At 41.5% G+C, this 17,392-nt stretch overlaps 1 protein-coding gene across 7 annotated transcripts in view; it reads right to left on the bottom strand.

Annotated features, from left to right (window-relative positions):
- Window positions 1-255: 255 nt before the first annotated feature.
- The window catches only part of LOC119183125 (uncharacterized), a 182,753-nt gene continuing 165,616 nt past the window's right edge, over window positions 256-17,392 (bottom strand). For all 7 annotated transcript variants that reach the window (XM_075866328.1, XM_075866329.1, XM_075866333.1 and 4 more), the window contains 3 exons: window positions 5,777-5,824; window positions 1,620-1,667; window positions 256-354 (listed from right to left, as the gene is read on the bottom strand). In XM_075866328.1, the coding sequence (XP_075722443.1) occupies window positions 1,653-1,667; window positions 5,777-5,824 (63 nt within the window). In that variant the 3' untranslated portion in view covers window positions 256-354; window positions 1,620-1,652. The remainder of the gene's footprint in view (window positions 355-1,619; window positions 1,668-5,776; window positions 5,825-17,392) is intronic.

The following is a 17,392-nucleotide window of genomic DNA, read 5'->3' as shown; positions in this document are numbered from 1 at the left end:
CGATCAGTTAGAAAGTTATGTTTGTTCAGGTCAGTGAGCCATGAGAGAAGCATTTTCTCAGTAGTGGTCGTGTGAGGCTTATGATTATCACAAACATAAATGGTGACATTTGTCTGCGCACAGTGAAAAGTATGATTTTTTTATTTTTATTCATGGCGGAGGTGAGTTTAACCTATGTGTATTGTTTATGAACCACATTCTCTTTGCTTTAAACCACTAAAGCACTGTATAAAAGGTCAACCTCCAAGACACAAATTTCGCTGATATCGAAGCCCATTTATTTTCTCTGTACCACATAATCAACAATTAAGTTCATGAACCCAAACTACGTGCGACTTTCATCCTTGCAGGCATCTGAAAAAGAACAATATGAGTTGTAGGCAACAAAAACACAACAAAAATTTTCCCCTTTTAGAATACTTTGCAATATTGGCCATAGCCACCTGTGCTCGGAACGCGCTTTCTTCTCTCAGCTGAATCAACCTGACTCTGCACAGCTACGCCCACACCTACCTCCCTCAATTTCTTTGCTAAGACCCACGTCACTTGTTTTCGGTGGTCTTCATTCTAAGTCGACCTTATGTGCTTGGCACACAACGTTTGTGCTCAAGGCAGCTATTGCTTTCTCGACTTTTTTCCAGCGAACTTGACAATGAGTACTGGGCGAGTGCTTTTCTCGTTCTACGCGCCTACCTACGCTTCGCCTACGGTCTTTGCACTCAACTCCTTCCCTATGAACACGCCCACCTCCTATCCTCACCATCTTTGCTCTGACGTGCAGTAACGAGAGTGCTCTTGGTAAAGACTGTATTCCCGTCACATTACTGGCTTTCCGAGAGCCCGTCTTGACGTGACACTGTGCATATCATAAGTACCGAATATGGAATGATACAATGGTACCGTGCAGCAAAAGAATTTCACTGAGCCATCGCAGATTATTTCCAAACCTATATACCATTATATATAATTTACACCATTATATATAGAACTGGATATGTGCAGAGAGGTACCATATTGATTGGCAGGCCTGTTTTTACCTTTTTCCGAAGCAGTCTCGAGTAAATCCGTGGATCTGCAGTCGACGATGCGACTGCCATTCAGAATGTCTGGAGTCATCATTTTCAGATAATCATGCAGCACTCCAGATAGGAAGGCCGCATACATGCCCACCATCTGCACCACGGTGTTTTTTTTCGGATAAAGTGACCTCAATAACTTCCCAACTTGCGGTAATAACTGTGTGTTCTATTCCAGCGCAAGCTATATATTCTTTGCGTCCATCATGATTTCACCGTCACAGACAATGGTGGTGTAATAATTTTGTAACCTGAGTTGCTGAACGCCATCATTTCATAGTTTCTACTCTGTTTCGCTATAACGGGGAGGGTTAAAAACAAAAGGACTGCGAATGACAAACTGAAATTAGATTAGTAGGGAACAGTTCGGTGCGTCAAACGTCTTCACTTACTGCATGCCATTTTACTGTTATATACCTGACAAGTGTAATAACTTTGCAAATAAAAGCCGTATGTGTGCTGTTCTTTCAGAATACCCAGCAGACTTCATGAACTGAATACCTTGAGCATTAAATATCCAAGATTTTTGGAAATAAAACTTGCCTGAGATGAACCAGGGCATGTGGTTCTGGCATTTCAAGGAGATCGAGGCTGAAATAAGGATTGTATCAATGTTAAGAATAAAGAACACACAAGCGCATATCACAAACCTTGCAATTTAAAACTCGCATTTTAAAGTAAAACTTCATCACCTCCTACGAGTGCACCCAAAAGTTGGGCCGGGGTCCAGCAGCCCAAGTCACCATGGCGTTACGCAAACAGAAGCCCTCAAAAACACCTTACAAGCGGGGGGCAATATAGTCCTTCCAACTGTTTGCTACCCAATGTTACACCACCAAGATCAAATATTGGTAGCTGAAACCAAGGTGTGCATTTAATGACCACTTGAACTGCATTTATTTGGTAAATAAGTATTACCCATATATATGTTGAGATAATGTTTTTTGTCACACTTCACAAAATAATTCATATTTTAAATGCAAGATTCGAGACATTCAATTTAGCGCTGATTGATTATTGTTTCGTGTTTTGACTACTGATGCTATTGAAGCGTTGCCAGTTTCTTCATGTATGAGTTTTGTAAGCGGTGCTTCAATGAATTGCTTGTTTATTTTCAGAGAATTTGGATACATTCACGCTTTCCATGGTGTTATGTCGTTTATTCATTTAAAATACTCTAAGGGCCTTAGATATTACACAGAGGAGTGAAGGAAAGTACAGAGAGAAAAAATAACTCATAAATGAGCACTGAAAATTGAATATTACAGGCAAAAATATAAAAAGTATTTTACAAGTATTGCTTGAACAATGTAGAAAACATAACAAGTACCACAAATGCTACCAGCACAAAAGTAATGAGAGTACACAAAACGTTAAAGAAAGCAAAACATTTCGTATATCCGTCAGGTACACATTTGTTACACGTTATAGCGTTGGTGTTAAGTTAAAATAAATACAATGAAGAATGTAACAAACAAATACATACAGAAACTATGTACCATTTCATTAAATTGAATAGTACCCTTCATAGTGACAGCACTAGCAGGAAAGTGATTCCACTCATCACTCATGTGCGGTGTTAATGAACGAAGGAAAGAAAAGGGTACACAAAGTCAAATGACAGCCTTGTGCAGGAGAATAATACAAAATGAAATGTAATGTCGGGCCGGAAGGTGGTCATGTCGTAAACGAGGAAGGTGATACAACACGTAAAAATGATAGAAGTGCAAGTGTTCGTTTCGGAGGTTAAAAATGATAACTATAGATGGAAGTTCATTAAACGTATACTTTCGGCCCTATTACACGTGAATAAAGAGAATATTGCATTGTTATAAACATTTCTAATAAATCAATAAGAGGTTTTATTTGGTATCCAAAAGTTAGGCAGTGTAACATAGTGTACGTCGAGTAAAAGCTTTGTTGAAAATTCGTTCAAATGATTGTGCCTCACGCGAAATATTTGGTCCAATTATGTTGCTTTGCTCAATAGGTATTTTATGTCGTAAGCTTTTTCATTGCAAGGGAATGCCAAGTTTCGGCCAAGTTCCGGCTGCAAAATAAGTATGGTTCGCGGTAGTGTAAGTGCTGTGTATATTGTCCCTAACCATATTAATAAAACCATGCCAAGATGCATGGTAATTGCCGATAAGTATTAGCTAACGCAGAAAACTGGAGGAGCATATACTAATATGATAGTGGTTTTTGTTCGCCATTAAAGCTGAATTTATCAGCCCAGTAAGCCGATAACAGCTTCCTGTGGTGCATGGCTCTTTTACATGAATTTTGACGTATTACTAAAGTATAAAATAATTTATAATAACTAAAAATTAGGTTAGTTGGTCTAGAATCAATTTGGCATATTCAATGTTCATAATTCATTTCTTGATGACCACATTTTTTTATTTGAGAAGTGCACAAAGCCTGCTGCGAGTCTGGCCTGGAAATTACCGCTTTTGATTGAGGCGTCGTACTCATAATGTAGAAGTCATCGCATCACAGCTTGTCCTCATTTTGTTTAATGTGTTGGTCATATATTAATCAAGCTCTCCTAAAACTTCATGCTACGAACAAGCATGTGTAAGAATGTGCATTCCATACAAAATTGAATAGATAGTTGGTTAGCATTCACGTGCAATTAAGCGTAGTCTGAGATTGGCAGAACGTAGGAATGTGGATAAAATAATGACACCTAGTCATACGTATAATTCTTCTTCGTCTTTTTTTAGAGTGAGGCGTGTTTTCGGAGCCTCACTATTTCCTAAAACTATATTGAAAGTACCTCAGGTAAGTAAACAAACACAAAAGAATGCAAAACAAAACAACTACTGTTTTCAGGAGTACTCGTTTCAGGGTTCGGTCTCATTTTGACTGCGATTTGTATCTTCCTATAGAGCAAGTTAGTCTTAGTGTAGAGTTCTCATTCTCTACAGAGTATTTTATTAGAGGGCTGCTTTCCTCATTTAGTACTGTCCTATGTTTTTTTTTGCCAAAACACTTTTTCTCTGTATACTTTGACACTGTTGCTGAAGACGCCAGACCAATGAGGAAGGAGCTGCCCAGTCGCAGCGAAAGTTAGTAGAGCGGACTTTCACAGCGTTTTCGAAGCACTCCTTGGGTAACTACTGCAAGCACTTTTGCTTGAAACCCACTAGGTCATTCTAAATAAATGTTTTGGGTAGCAGGGCGGCATGCGCTATGCTATTTCTGTCATTCTTCTGAGAAGCATGTTTTGCGCTAATCACTTGCAAGGAATCTTGTGGCAATTGTTCATGCAGTGGTTGACTACAATGACGAATGATGGCTGAAGTGAGTATACGCCATAACTGAAAGAGGAAGAACAAGCTTTTGTGATGGGTCGGATCATTGGACATCCTACTCGCTACGCTATTCGCATTGTGCGACGACTGGTTATGTTTGGCTGGTGTAAAAGACTTCATCAGTCGTATTATTGCGATTAATTTCTCGACATCAAGGCATCTATTGTGAAATAGATGAAGGAAGACACGTTATGCTGGAGTTGAGCATTGTGAATTCTTCCTTAAGCAGTTAAACTGCTTTTGCCAATGCATCTGGCTGTGAATCATCATTTTCATGTAAGGCCATTTGTGTTGTTGCTTTGCATGTTTTATTTCTTCTTCTGATGGCTTGTAGGGACTGATTGTGTGTGTGTGTGTGTGTGTCGGTGTTTTTCTCTTATTTATTTTTAACTCTCCCTTTCTCTTTCCACCCCCTATTCCCCAACCCCAGTGTAGGGTAGCATACCGGATACTAGCATCTGGTTAACCTCCCTGCCTTCCTCTTTTTCTCGTTTCTCTCTCTCTGATGGCTTGTGCAGTGTTCACAGATTAAAATGAAAGAACATGGCACTACGTAACGAAAATACTTTTTGTCACCACTTGCAGTTTATCTTTTATTTTGTTTTAAAACACATTGCAGACCAGAATTTGGTCCTTGCAGGAAGGGCACTCATAGTACACTAAAAATACAATACCAAAATATCAATACAGTTAGTACAAGATATGCGCAAATATTTACACTGAACTGAGTAAAGGCACTCAGACTGCATTCTAAAAAAATGCAGTGCTGTAGTTCCAACAGAAGTAACTTAATTGAAGAAAAATATACAAAATTGAAACACAACACCTAACGCGTGTATTACTGTAAATAAGGGTCATTCATTATATGCCCAGAGTTCCGCTCCGACATACAAAATAATACAAAATCAAAACGCAACCTACCAAAAACCAACGAAATCAAAACATAACACCTAACTCTGGCATTGTGGTAACTTAAGGGTCATTCTTTTCATGCCTAGAGTTCCACTCCGACACTGTCCTGGAAAAAAATGAGTGTTTTTAAATATCTGTCCTAGAGAAATGAAGGGTTAAAGCATGTGTGTGATCGTGACCAGTTCGACTAATATTTGTAAAAATTTAACTGGAACACGAACATCATAGCCAACTTTACCTTTACAGACCAAGTTCACGTGGTTTGAAGCAACTGTACAAACTAGCTTTGACACAGAAATTAAATCTCTTGTTTTATTTTGTGAGTACTTTACTTGTAATTTCACACCAAAATAATGAGCCTATTGTCATAGAAATGCCTTTTCGCCCCACAGTGCTGTGTGACCGCTTCCTAATGCACACTAGGTAGACTTCATGTATTAGTTCAAATTAGCGGAAAATTGAAACACTTACGCTACTCGGACTACGACCAACAAATGGGAAATTTGAGGGAGATTGAGGCTGAAAAAAGAACAACACAACAATCAAGAATAAGCAACACTGGCATGTACTTTCAATTAAAACTCTGCTTGAACATAAGTGTTCATTGAGCAGTTAAAACTTATTAGTACTACGCAATAATCGGAAAAATGGGCGCGTGACTTTTAGCTCCACAACTAACAACCAATTTAAGTGCATTCACTATATATATTCTAGTTTGATGGTGGCTGCTGTTCTGTCAGTTGGATCTACGACAGACGTAGATGTGGCGGCGTAGACGGCTGTTCTAGCTTTACCGCTATTCCCTCCATTTCCCCCTTACATCACTGCTCGTTCTCACTTCCATCTTCCGTATCATCGCTGAACTATCACATTGAGACTCTATGCGTTATCGTTTTGAATGCATGAAGCAAAGCGACATGAGATGCATCAGATGATGACCGCATACTATTTCTAAACATATACACCCAGATGTTGCGAAAATTTCTATCGTTATATGCAATGCACGCTTGAAAAAAGACACATCTGAAAGCCTCTGAAAACACGTTTAGGTCGTGATGTTTACAACAAAAATTTTATCAGGAGTAGTTGACTTTCGTTTCTTGCTTTGAAACTTTCAAACTCTATTCGTTTCAACGTTCTATCATTTTAGATGCTGAGGGCTGGGGTTGAGAAGCCTCTTCATGGGCTTGGCTAGCATCATGGCCTCCCGGAATATGCAGGGATAGGAAAATGTGCAGGGCAATACAATAATATATGTGAGTAGACAACACGTGAAGTTCAAGTTTGATCACACATAAACAGAAACTAATGGCTCAGTAAGTTTTAAAAAAAGAAAGAAAGTGCAGTAACGTATGTTGTCGGGGTAGTTGGTGCGTAACTGTGCAGAATATCGTAGGCGAAAACTTCAAAGACGTCGAAAGAAGAGACTCGACGTAGTAAAAAGTAGTAAAAGGGCCATTGCTAGTACGAGCTTACAGTTGGCTCTTACTAGGTCTTGCCACCACGTCCTTGATGAAAGTTTCAGGGAGCAAATAACCAGGCTCGTGTTTGCGGGTTTTCCTGGGTTGGTGTTAACGAGAGTGTGCGAAGCTTTACTGAGAAAATGTCGACATGACGCCAACGGCGATTCTGGCACAAAGGAAAAAACACAGAAGAAGCGACCTGTTGTCATTCCGTATGTGCACATAGAGGGTCATTCATTGAAGCACGTCGCCTCTTGTTTTGATGTCCCTGTCATGTTCTCGGCAACTCGGAGGCTTTGTGCATTTGTGCTCGTTCGTGTGGCCAACCCAGTGCTCATTGTTTAAAGAAGCACGAAAGGAAGTTTTTTAATTGTGTGGTAGGCATTGTCTACTTGATCCTGCTCAGTTGTGGCAAGGTGTACATTGGCCAATTGGCCTTTGTATATTGATGGATTGATGTGGGGTTTAACGTCCCAAAACCACCATATGATTATAAGAGACGCCGTAGTGGAGGGCTCCGGAAATTTTGACCACCTGGGGTTCTTTCACGTGCACCCAAATCTGAGCACACGGGGGCCTTTGTATAAACGATCGCTTAAGGAAACATTCACTGTCAATGAGAAACGGCACGGGATCGCGTTTGCCGCATCATTGTAAGGAATGCCCGTGTGAACCGCTACTGCAACGTACGAGAATATTGCTAAGAAGCAAAGACAAAGTGGCAGTGAATTGGCAGAGGCAATGTTTATTAGACAATTTGGCGAACAATGTATCAGTGTTCAATCTCTGTCATTTTATGATAATGAATTCGATTTTCTATCTGATAGATTGCTAGTATAGTTGGTTGGTCTGTTCTTGTAGTTGTACGCATGCGTGAGAGTTTATAAGACGAGCTCCTGTTCAAAAAAATTCAGTTGCGAGTAAAAAGTGCGCTTTTCCGAGTCTTTTTTTCGAAGCTTTTTAGGTTTGCGCCAACAATGGTCTGCCAAGAAAGTGCAACAATCTCGCTTTTTCAACTTGAATAGCTGTGGTGTGTCATAAATAAGACAACACTACGGCACTTAAATTTAACTCTAATTATTATCTAAACAAGCACATGAATATATGCATACGGCATATATACAGATAATATTCAGTGATTGAAAGTTTACACCATTATGAAACTTTGGCAAATAATTTGAGTTTGAGTTCCCAAAACATTTTCAATGATTTGATTGACGTTTTAAATATACATTCCTTCAGTAGAGAAAGGTTGTCAGTGAAAGATGATGCAGGAAACGATGTTTTGAAATGTCATGAAAGAAATATTTCGAGTTCAGCAGCAAATATTGATTTCATATAATGCACCTAATCTATTGAAAAACACGATGGCTTATTTTGTAGCATTTTGAAGCTTACATGGTTGGCGTAAAGTGCATGTTTGAATATAATATGCTTGATTCCTGACCTAAGTACACGATTGATCACATTATTGCACTCTTGAGCAAGTAGTTCTTGACAAAAGCTAGAGCAACTCGAGCTTTCTTTTATATGTGGCGTTTGCATAGGGAAGTTGGTGTTTCCTCATGGAAAGAGTACTGCGTACATATTTCCGCAATATGTCTTGTCCCATTAGTGTGTTCTCTCAATCATAATGTGGTCCGTTGCGTAAGAAGGATGTGGCTGCGCGAAGTCCGCCTGTTTGTAAAAATACTGCAGAATAGAACGTGAATTCTGATGGTGGAGCGAAGCTCCTTGAAAGCAAGTCTACATCATTTTATTTTATTAAGTGAATACCGACTGATAGATGTTCAAGCGCTGCACCGTACAAGTTCGAGTTACTTTCGAGTAGAGAAGCAAGCGGTACACGGCCTCCTGCGCGTGGTTAGTATGCGCGCTGCTTGTATTCTACGAACGGTTTGGGCGCAACGTTTAACGATACTCAGGCCGGGAGAGAGGGAGCTTTAGGGTAAAGCCACAGCTCTTATGATGACTAATGAAGACGTACGACAGCTACAATGAACATTGTGTGGGCTTTAGGAACTTTTATTCCAAAATGAAATGTCACCTGTGGTTTGGTGAAAAGAGAGTTGCATTCTGTTCTCTGGAAGTTTTGTTGAATACTGTTTAGCGCTAAAATTATAGCGACTACAAGCCCTACGTGCTCGTACATTGGTCATTCAGTGAATGTGTCGGGTCTGGTGGTTTCTCGCAAGTTCATGTGAACTTTTCTTTAAGGCAATCAAATTCCATGGAAGCTCTAGCGTCGTTCGATTCACTGTCACAGCAGCGGATATTTGACCAACCTAATTTTGTCTTCCCTCTTTTCTTGTCTTTTTTTCTCTGTTTTGACCTATTACAATGAGGTGTCCCAGTAATGCAAGGAAAGCGCATATCATTTTCTTAGGACTTAGCACCTTGAGTCATAAATGTGATTACTTGATTTTCTTAAGACTTTAGTTCGAGCTCGCAGTGGTAGCGTGGCCTCAGGAATCTCTTTTCTTTCTTCTGTTACCCTTTCTTTTGCAACGAGTGCCACTTTGGCGGATGCTGCTACTATACTACTACTACTACTACCATCATCATAGCGACGATTACGGCAACGATGGCACAGGTGAAATAAGAGAGCTTTGCTGTCAAAATTGTCCGGCGAAAACCAGATGTATGCACAAAGGGACAAGGAAAGCGAAACAATTACCAATATTGATACAATATACGTAAAGTAACCGAGATGTTTTACAGAGATCTGTACAGTAGCCGGCAAAACCATATTCTTAGTGAAGAACAAGCGGTAAACCAGATGACAGTTCATCATTAATGACAGAAGAATTCAAGGAAGCTTTCGCGGGAAAGGAAAGAAGCAAAGCTGCTGGTGAGGATCAGGTAACTAATAATCTGCTGAAAGATGAACGACAGAGTGTGTTTAAAAAGTTGGCCACCTTGTTTATAAAGTGTCTTCTGACAGAGAGGGTATCGGAATCTCGGAAAATGCTATAATTTCCATTCATAAGAAACAGGACCATAAGGACTTGAATTAGGGGACCATTAGCTTGTTCTACGTCGTATACAAGCTATTTACACAGGTAATCGCTAACAGAGTAAACATAGGATTAGAAACAAGTCAGCCGAAGGATCAAGCAGGATTTCGTAAAGGCGACTTCACAAAAGACCATATTCATACTGTTGATCAGCTGATAGAGAAACGCGTGGAATACAACCCCTACATAAGACATTCATATAGGACAACCCCTACAGAAAGCCTTCACACATTACGACAAGGAGTTCGACTCAGGTGAGACATCAGCAATGATGCAGGTACTACGGGATCAGGACACTGATGAACCCTACATAAAGATACTGTAATAACTCTACAGCGGACTCGCTTGCTGGATTCCGTGCTGAACGTTTGTGCCCCCGTGATCTCTGACGACAGCTCAGCTCTATCTGACTGGTTTGTCCTCTGCCATCTTCTGACACCATGAAGCTCTCGCTGAGTGGTACCCTGTCTTCGGACTCCTTCGACTATGTCCCCATTCTTCTCTTTCTTATTTTTACTTATAAGACTATGCTTTTAATTGCTCTTTATTCGCTACTCTCGTGAGCCACTGTTGATGTGTTGTACTTAGGTGCAGACACTAACTTTTATCTTTCTTTCTCTCATTTAGGAATCACTTCCATCAAAAAATCTACAGCGGAGTCACAACCACTAAAGTTTTTCATAAAAAAAGCGACGAATTTCCAAATAACGAAGAATGTTAAAGAAGGCACAATCTTTCCGACGCTATTCACCACGTGTTTACAGGAGGTTTTCGGTGCCTAGACTGGTAAGAGTTGAAATTGAGAGTTAACAAAGATTATCTTACTAGCCAGCGTTTCACTTGTTATATTGCTTTATTGCGTAATAATTTGGACGTATTAAAGCTCCTGATTATTGAAATGAACGCGGAAAGCAGAAAAGCAGCTCTGAAAATTATATGCATCAATTTATGTGCAACAGTCTCTGCAGAAAACAATATGTCCATTCGCGATAAAATGTCCATTCGCGATAAATGTCCATTCGCGATAAATGGACAGATGATGGAAGTTGTAAAGAAAAATATTATGTGAGGTTTAATGTCGCAAAACCACCATGTTAATATGAGAAAGGCCGTAGTGAAAAATATTGACCACCTGTGACTCTTTACATGCACTAAATACTTAACAAACGGGCCTACAACATTTTTGCCACTATAAAAACTGCAGCTATCGCAGCCGGGACAAGATTCCGCGACTTGTGGATCAGCAGCCCAGTGCCTCCGCCACTAGAAGGTTGTAAAGGAATATGTCAACTTAGAGCATGTAATAACTGAGCAGTCGAACCAGGAGAGTGAAGTCTCTACAAGAATAAGATTGGGGTGAAGCACATTTGGCAGGTACTTTCAAATCATGACTGGTAGATTGCCACTTACGCTGAAGAGGAAGGTATATGACAGCTACAGATTGCCCGGTACTTATCTAAGGATCACCACCCTGGAGACGTAAATAGAAGGTTCAGCTTAAATTAAGGACGACGCAGCGAGCGATGGAAGGCAGCGTGATAGACGTAACCTTAAGAGATAGAAAGATAGTACAGTGGGTCAAAGAAAAATTCGGCGTATACAATAATATAGCTGAAATCCAGGAGAACAAATAAACCTGGACCGGACACGTAGCGAATAGGTACAATAACCACTGCTAATTGGGAATAACTGACTGCATTTCAAGCGAACACAGACGCACGAGAGAAAGACAGATGATTACGTGGCCCGATTATATTAAAAAGTTTCCAGGTATTACGTGGCAGCAGAAAGCACAAGATATGAGTGATTGGCAGTTGATAATAGCGGCATTTGCCTTGTAATGAGCTGCTGCTGATGATAATGTTATTGAGTATATTCACAAATATGATGATGATGATGATGATGATCATGACATGTAAGTGTGATTTTACCAGATACGCTACCTTTGGTGCTCCTACAATTCATTTGTACTGTATGCTAGTGGCTAGCTATAGAAAATGCACAAGATAAAAGTGATTGATATGTGATGTTTAACGTCCTAAAACCACCGTTTGATTATGAAAAACGCCGTAGTAAAGGGCTCCACAAATTTCGACCACCTGGGGTTCTTTACCGTGCACCCAAATCTGAGCACATGGGCCTACATAATTTCCGCCTCCATCGTAAATGCAGCTGCCGCAGCCAGAATTCAATCCCGCGACATGCGTGTCAGCAGCCGAGTACCTTAGCCACAAGACCACCACAGTGGGACCACCAGATAAAAGTACCGATAATTCCTTCAGCCCATATTAATGCCAGTTCTGGTGTTGTGAGCCTGTTTAGAAGTGTAAGGAAAGCAGAGGATGGTACGAAACTGTCATGAACATCAAGGTTTACTTGGTTTACTTTGAGATAAATGACACCGTTCTTCGTCCGTGACTGCCATGAGTGGGGCGTGATTTGTGTTGAAGCTAGAAAGAGCACAGTGCAGCATTCAAGAAAGATAAATACAAACAGACAGAGATAGGCACGACTCTATGTTTTTAAGAAATGCAAAGCATTTATTATTGAACTTCTGCAACTTTGACCATATCTGTTTGCCTAGAAATCTATCAAGCCACCTACGACATTTTGCTCTCCTGGCTGTTTCGATAATGGGATCTATACCAATATTGCTATGAAATAACGTGCCTGTACGTACGCGTAAGTGACCAGTCATAACCTGAAAATATGGATATGTATGTCATGAGTGTCATAGTTTACATGTCCTGGTCTCGCAGTTCTTCCAGTGGCTTCGTTAACACGACATTTAAAAAAGCTGGTATGTTATGACTATAGCACTTGGCGAGCGTAAATGAGAGGCCCTCACGTGGAAATCATCACATGCATGTCACGCGTAAGTCATGACTGCACGCCACACCCATGGTGGCCTCGTGCTCGTTTCGCTACCTTCACTTACACCAAACTTGGTATTACACGACGTGAATGGATCACAAATGTAAACGACATGAAAGCATGATAATCGTGACGTGGCTATTACGTAAAACATGACTACCTGCTACGCTCATAGGGCGATCGCGGCCGTTTCGCTAGCTTTACATACACTAAATTGGGGTGTTACATGACGTCAATGGGTGAGAATGATACATGACTTCTACAAGAATGATACTGATGACATGCGTGTTATGTAGTAACATGACTATATACCACACTTATGATGCCATTGCAGCCGTTTTGCTTTGTTCACATATACCAAGTTCAGTATTACGTGACATTAATGAAAGATGGAGGTAAATGACACGTCCAAACATGATAATCATAATATGTGTGTCTGTAGAGCATGACTACATGCTACGCTCACAGCTCGCTCGTAGCTGTTTCGCTAGCTTCACATATACCAAATTTAGTGTTTCAGAACATGAATGAACGATGAACACAAAGGCCAGGTGCAAACATGATAATCGTCACACGAAAGTATTGTGCGGTATATTTTCCGTTCGCTTCGCAAAGTTGTGCTCATTTTAAAATTACATATGAACCTTCCTCATCCGTGCTTCGCATTTCATGAATTCCCACTGTACGTGGGATCTGCTGATTTTAAGCAATGATAATAAGTGTTGAAGTAAAAATGTCTAGCTATGATGTTTTGGAGGGTAATGTATTGGACAGGCTTAAACTAGTTGCAGGATGCATTGCCGACAACATTTCAACGTTTAAGTACAATGATTGCAAGGCTTTTGTTAGCTTTTGTAGCATCTCTAAGGCTATTATGCCGAACACTGTAGTCATTCTTCTAAAACTTTGTTTCACCAATGCGAGAGATAGCATCTTTTGTGTTAAAATTGATGACTGCTATTGTATCTCACGAGTGTTTAACACCTCATGAAATACATTCGTACAACAAATCAATCGATACTTTCACTATGTCCTTCAGGGAGCCCATTATTATTTGTAATGTGTTGCAGAAGCCATGCAGCAATAGCCAAACTAAAAGATTTAAAGGCCCAGGGTCCATTACTTGCATCTGAAAATTGTGTACGCGAGAAGGGTTTCAAAAACACAGTGATCTAAAGTTCCTGAAAATGATCGCAACAATTTCAATTTCCTGAGGAGTCCCAACAAATGTCGCATGCGCTCTTCGGAAACTAGCCCAATTATTTTGTTCTGTGATTATATCTACCGACTTCATGAAATTACTAATATTTTATATATAATCAGAATGATAACTTGAAGGTATATTTGAAAGCGAATGCATCGTCTTCCTTAGGGTCATAAGGATCGTGCTTAATTTGGGTGGTGTCAGAATCGTGCATACTTACTAGTGCACTGCAGATTACCTACTTTTCATTAGGTCGTATCATGCATAATAATTTTGTTTTGCTTGCCAGTTTAAGAGTACGTTTTTTGTGTGCTTACGTATGGTTGTGTACCCTAAATATGCAGGAGTGATTTATTCGTTTTATACAGAAAACCAACTCCGATAAGCCTACGCGTCACCCACGTTGATAAAAGAGACGCCTTTTACGAAATGTGCGGTCTTCCAATTCATTTTTAGCGCCTTTAGAATACTATAGGGAAAAACTTGGCGTCTATTGGCTAGAAAGCATGTGTAACACACTTTAGAAATTTAGATATTCCACTTTCAGATTTTGTTGGATACATAGGTTTGTCTATGGCTCAACCAATCTTGAATCTCGCAAAATTTTCAGTTTTCTTAAATAAGTGAGCAATTCAGAGAGATAAAAATCTTTTAATCTTTTTTTCCAAAATATTTTAGCAATCATTTTTTGCTCTGCGGGGCCACCACTTGAAATTCACAAAATTGCGAAAAAATACTTGGGATAAAGATCTCTATAAGCAAACCAGTTTGCACAACCTCTGAAAATTAGCTTTGTTGCAATTTTTGAGCCTCCCGCTTTAGTTGTAAGATAGTTCTTTATGGTAGCGCTGAATTTTGTGCTTGTTAGCACGTTCACAAAGTTGTAGTTCATTCGAGAATTTATATACAAAGTTCGATGTTCGGAAAACTGCATAAATTACATGTACGGCAATATTCATAAACGTAGATTTCTTATATATTTTTTCGCTTGTGCATTGTGTAGAGGCTGGAAAACAAATACTTGAAATGGACAAAAGTGCTAACTTGGCCTCTGTTGATACGTCCATACACACTGAAAGGTAGTCGAAATAAAGCAGAATTGGGCCTACAATTTTGTATTATACTATGTTTCTTCAAAAAAAAATTCAACCTATTTTTCCTTTGGTGGAGAGAGAGAGAGAGAGAGAGATAAAGGCTTTACTGGACACAATGCGCCAGCATATTGTCTCGGTGGCTTTAGGTGGCGGCTCGTAGTCTCTGGACACGGGTGGCATCTTCGGTCTGCCGGACGGCCCAGAGCTGGTCGTTCAGCTCTGGGATTTGGAGGACCACCTCCCAGCGGCAGCGACGCCGACGAAGAAGGTCCCCCGTGGTTGCCGCAGCCGGGTCGGCGGCAGGAACGAGTGAGCTCGAGGCTCCGTGATTTGGTAATGACGGTCGCTATAGGCGCATCGCGATTTGTGGCGTTTTCACGACTGTCATCGCTGGCACATTCCAGAGCGTGTGGCTCAGCGTCGCTCTATGCCCGCACGCTTTACACATATCGGTGGGGTATATGTTCAGGTACAGGTGGCGTAGAACAACCGGGCAAGGGTAGGAATGGTTATGGAGTAAGCAGAAGCTCACGGCATCGCGCCTGTTTAGTTTCTTCTGCGGTGGCAAGAACGTACGCCTTTCGAGCATATATTTTTAGGTGATGGCACGGAACGTTGTAAGACGATCACCCCATGACCATCCTAAATTTAATTGCTGCGTGCCTATCAAAGTGTCTTCATCCAGCAGATGCATCGCCCCGCTCTCGGAGTCAGAGGCGGCGGCCACGTAGTGGGCCGCGGCTCGGCGAGTGAGACCTTGAGCAGCGGCGCTGGCCCCCTCGTTCCCCGCGAGTGAAATGCTGGTGTGTGCCGGGGTAGATAGGAGAAAAACCGTTGAAGTTTGGGGTTGTGAACGCGACGTCGAGTCGCCATCTCCGCACATTTAAAGGATTCACGCCGCTTCCCGCGAGACATGGCCGCACGCGAGACTACGGACTGCCACCTGTGAGTCGCTTATCACAATCTCTGCATGCAGGGCTGCGGCGAGTGCTAAGGCTATCGCGGCTTCTTTGGCCACCTCTGTGTGTCCCGTCGTCACCGTGGCGCTCGAGAGGCATTTCCCCTGATGGTCAACGACCACAGTTGCGTGGGCTCTTATTCCTTCTCCATATCTCGTGGCGTCTACGTATACCACGCCCGTACGCTTACCAAACTTCCTTTGAAACTTTCTAGCACGCTCGTTGCGCCGTCGGATGTGATGCGTCGGGTGCATATTCTTTGGAATCGGTGGAATGATCAAGCGCCCGCGAACTGATGAGGCAGGAACCTCCATCTTTTCTCCTTGATGAGCGTGATATCTGCTGCCCAGCGACTTGAGGATATGTCGACCCGACTTTGATTTAGTTAAGCGTTCGTATTGCGCAACGTCATGGGCCTCAATGAACTCATCGAGTGAGTTGTGAAGACCGCGCTCTGTAAATATTTCACTGCTTCCTTTTATTGGGAGGCCAATAGCTTTTTTATAAGCCTTTCGTATCATGCAGTTGATTTTGTTTTTTTTTTTCTGAGTCTATTCACTTGAGGTAAGGTAAGGGGCAACGTATGTTACTCGGCTCATCGCGTAGGCCTCCACGACATGGATCACACAGTGTTCGCACAGACCGTTACGTCTATTCGTGATGCGACGCAAAAGCCTGATCGCGTCAATCTACTGAACGACGGAGTCGGCACACAGTCTCACCATTACGGCCATTTGCCTGTTTGTGTAAACCAAGACTTCTAAATCTGTCTACGTGTGGTATGGCAGTGCCGTATGCCAACAGAACGCGTATTTTGAAGGATTACCTTTCCTCGCCACATGGCGTTTTGCTGCCTCTGCTTGTGGGATTGTAGATTAAAAGTTCGGACTTGGTTGCTGAGCACTCGAGGCCCGTTCCTTGCAAATACTCCTGAACTTCCGCCTATAGTACTAATACTCCCGCCCGTAGCCTTCTCTCGACGTGACCGTCAGAACCTCCTCCGGGAACCCAGAGGGTGTTGTCATCCACGTATATACTGTGAAACAGTCCAAGTATTTTCATTATTTTTCTGGTAGCCCCAACAGCACTGAATTAAAAAGTAATGGTGATATACGGAGCCTTGCGGCGCGCCCGTTGAGTCCATCTGAAAATCTTGTGACTCTTGGTCGGCTTTCTTGTTTTGGTGGAAACAAACGTTTTGCTGCACATAGAGAAAGCAACAGTTGCACCTTTTTATGCCCTAGCACACCGCATTTTGTCTCAGGTTGAGTGCGCGAATCAAAAGTTTCGTGGAGAATATCTCTCTTCGTTGATTTTCTGTGATCCTTTGTGCACTGTTACGAAGGCGCGACGCCAACATGGTCCTGAAGGCACCACTGCTCCGAACTCCACCACCAAGGTCACCAGCCATTTGGTAGCGTGTGTTACTCAGCTTTCGATTGCTTTTGCGCAGAGCTGATAAACAGCGGACGAGAC

Source organism: Rhipicephalus microplus, chromosome 6 (genome assembly GCF_043290135.1).
Source record: "Rhipicephalus microplus isolate Deutch F79 chromosome 6, USDA_Rmic, whole genome shotgun sequence".
In the NCBI taxonomy this organism is placed as follows: domain Eukaryota; kingdom Metazoa; phylum Arthropoda; class Arachnida; order Ixodida; family Ixodidae; genus Rhipicephalus; species Rhipicephalus microplus.
This window is presented reverse-complemented; position numbering and strand designations above follow the sequence as displayed.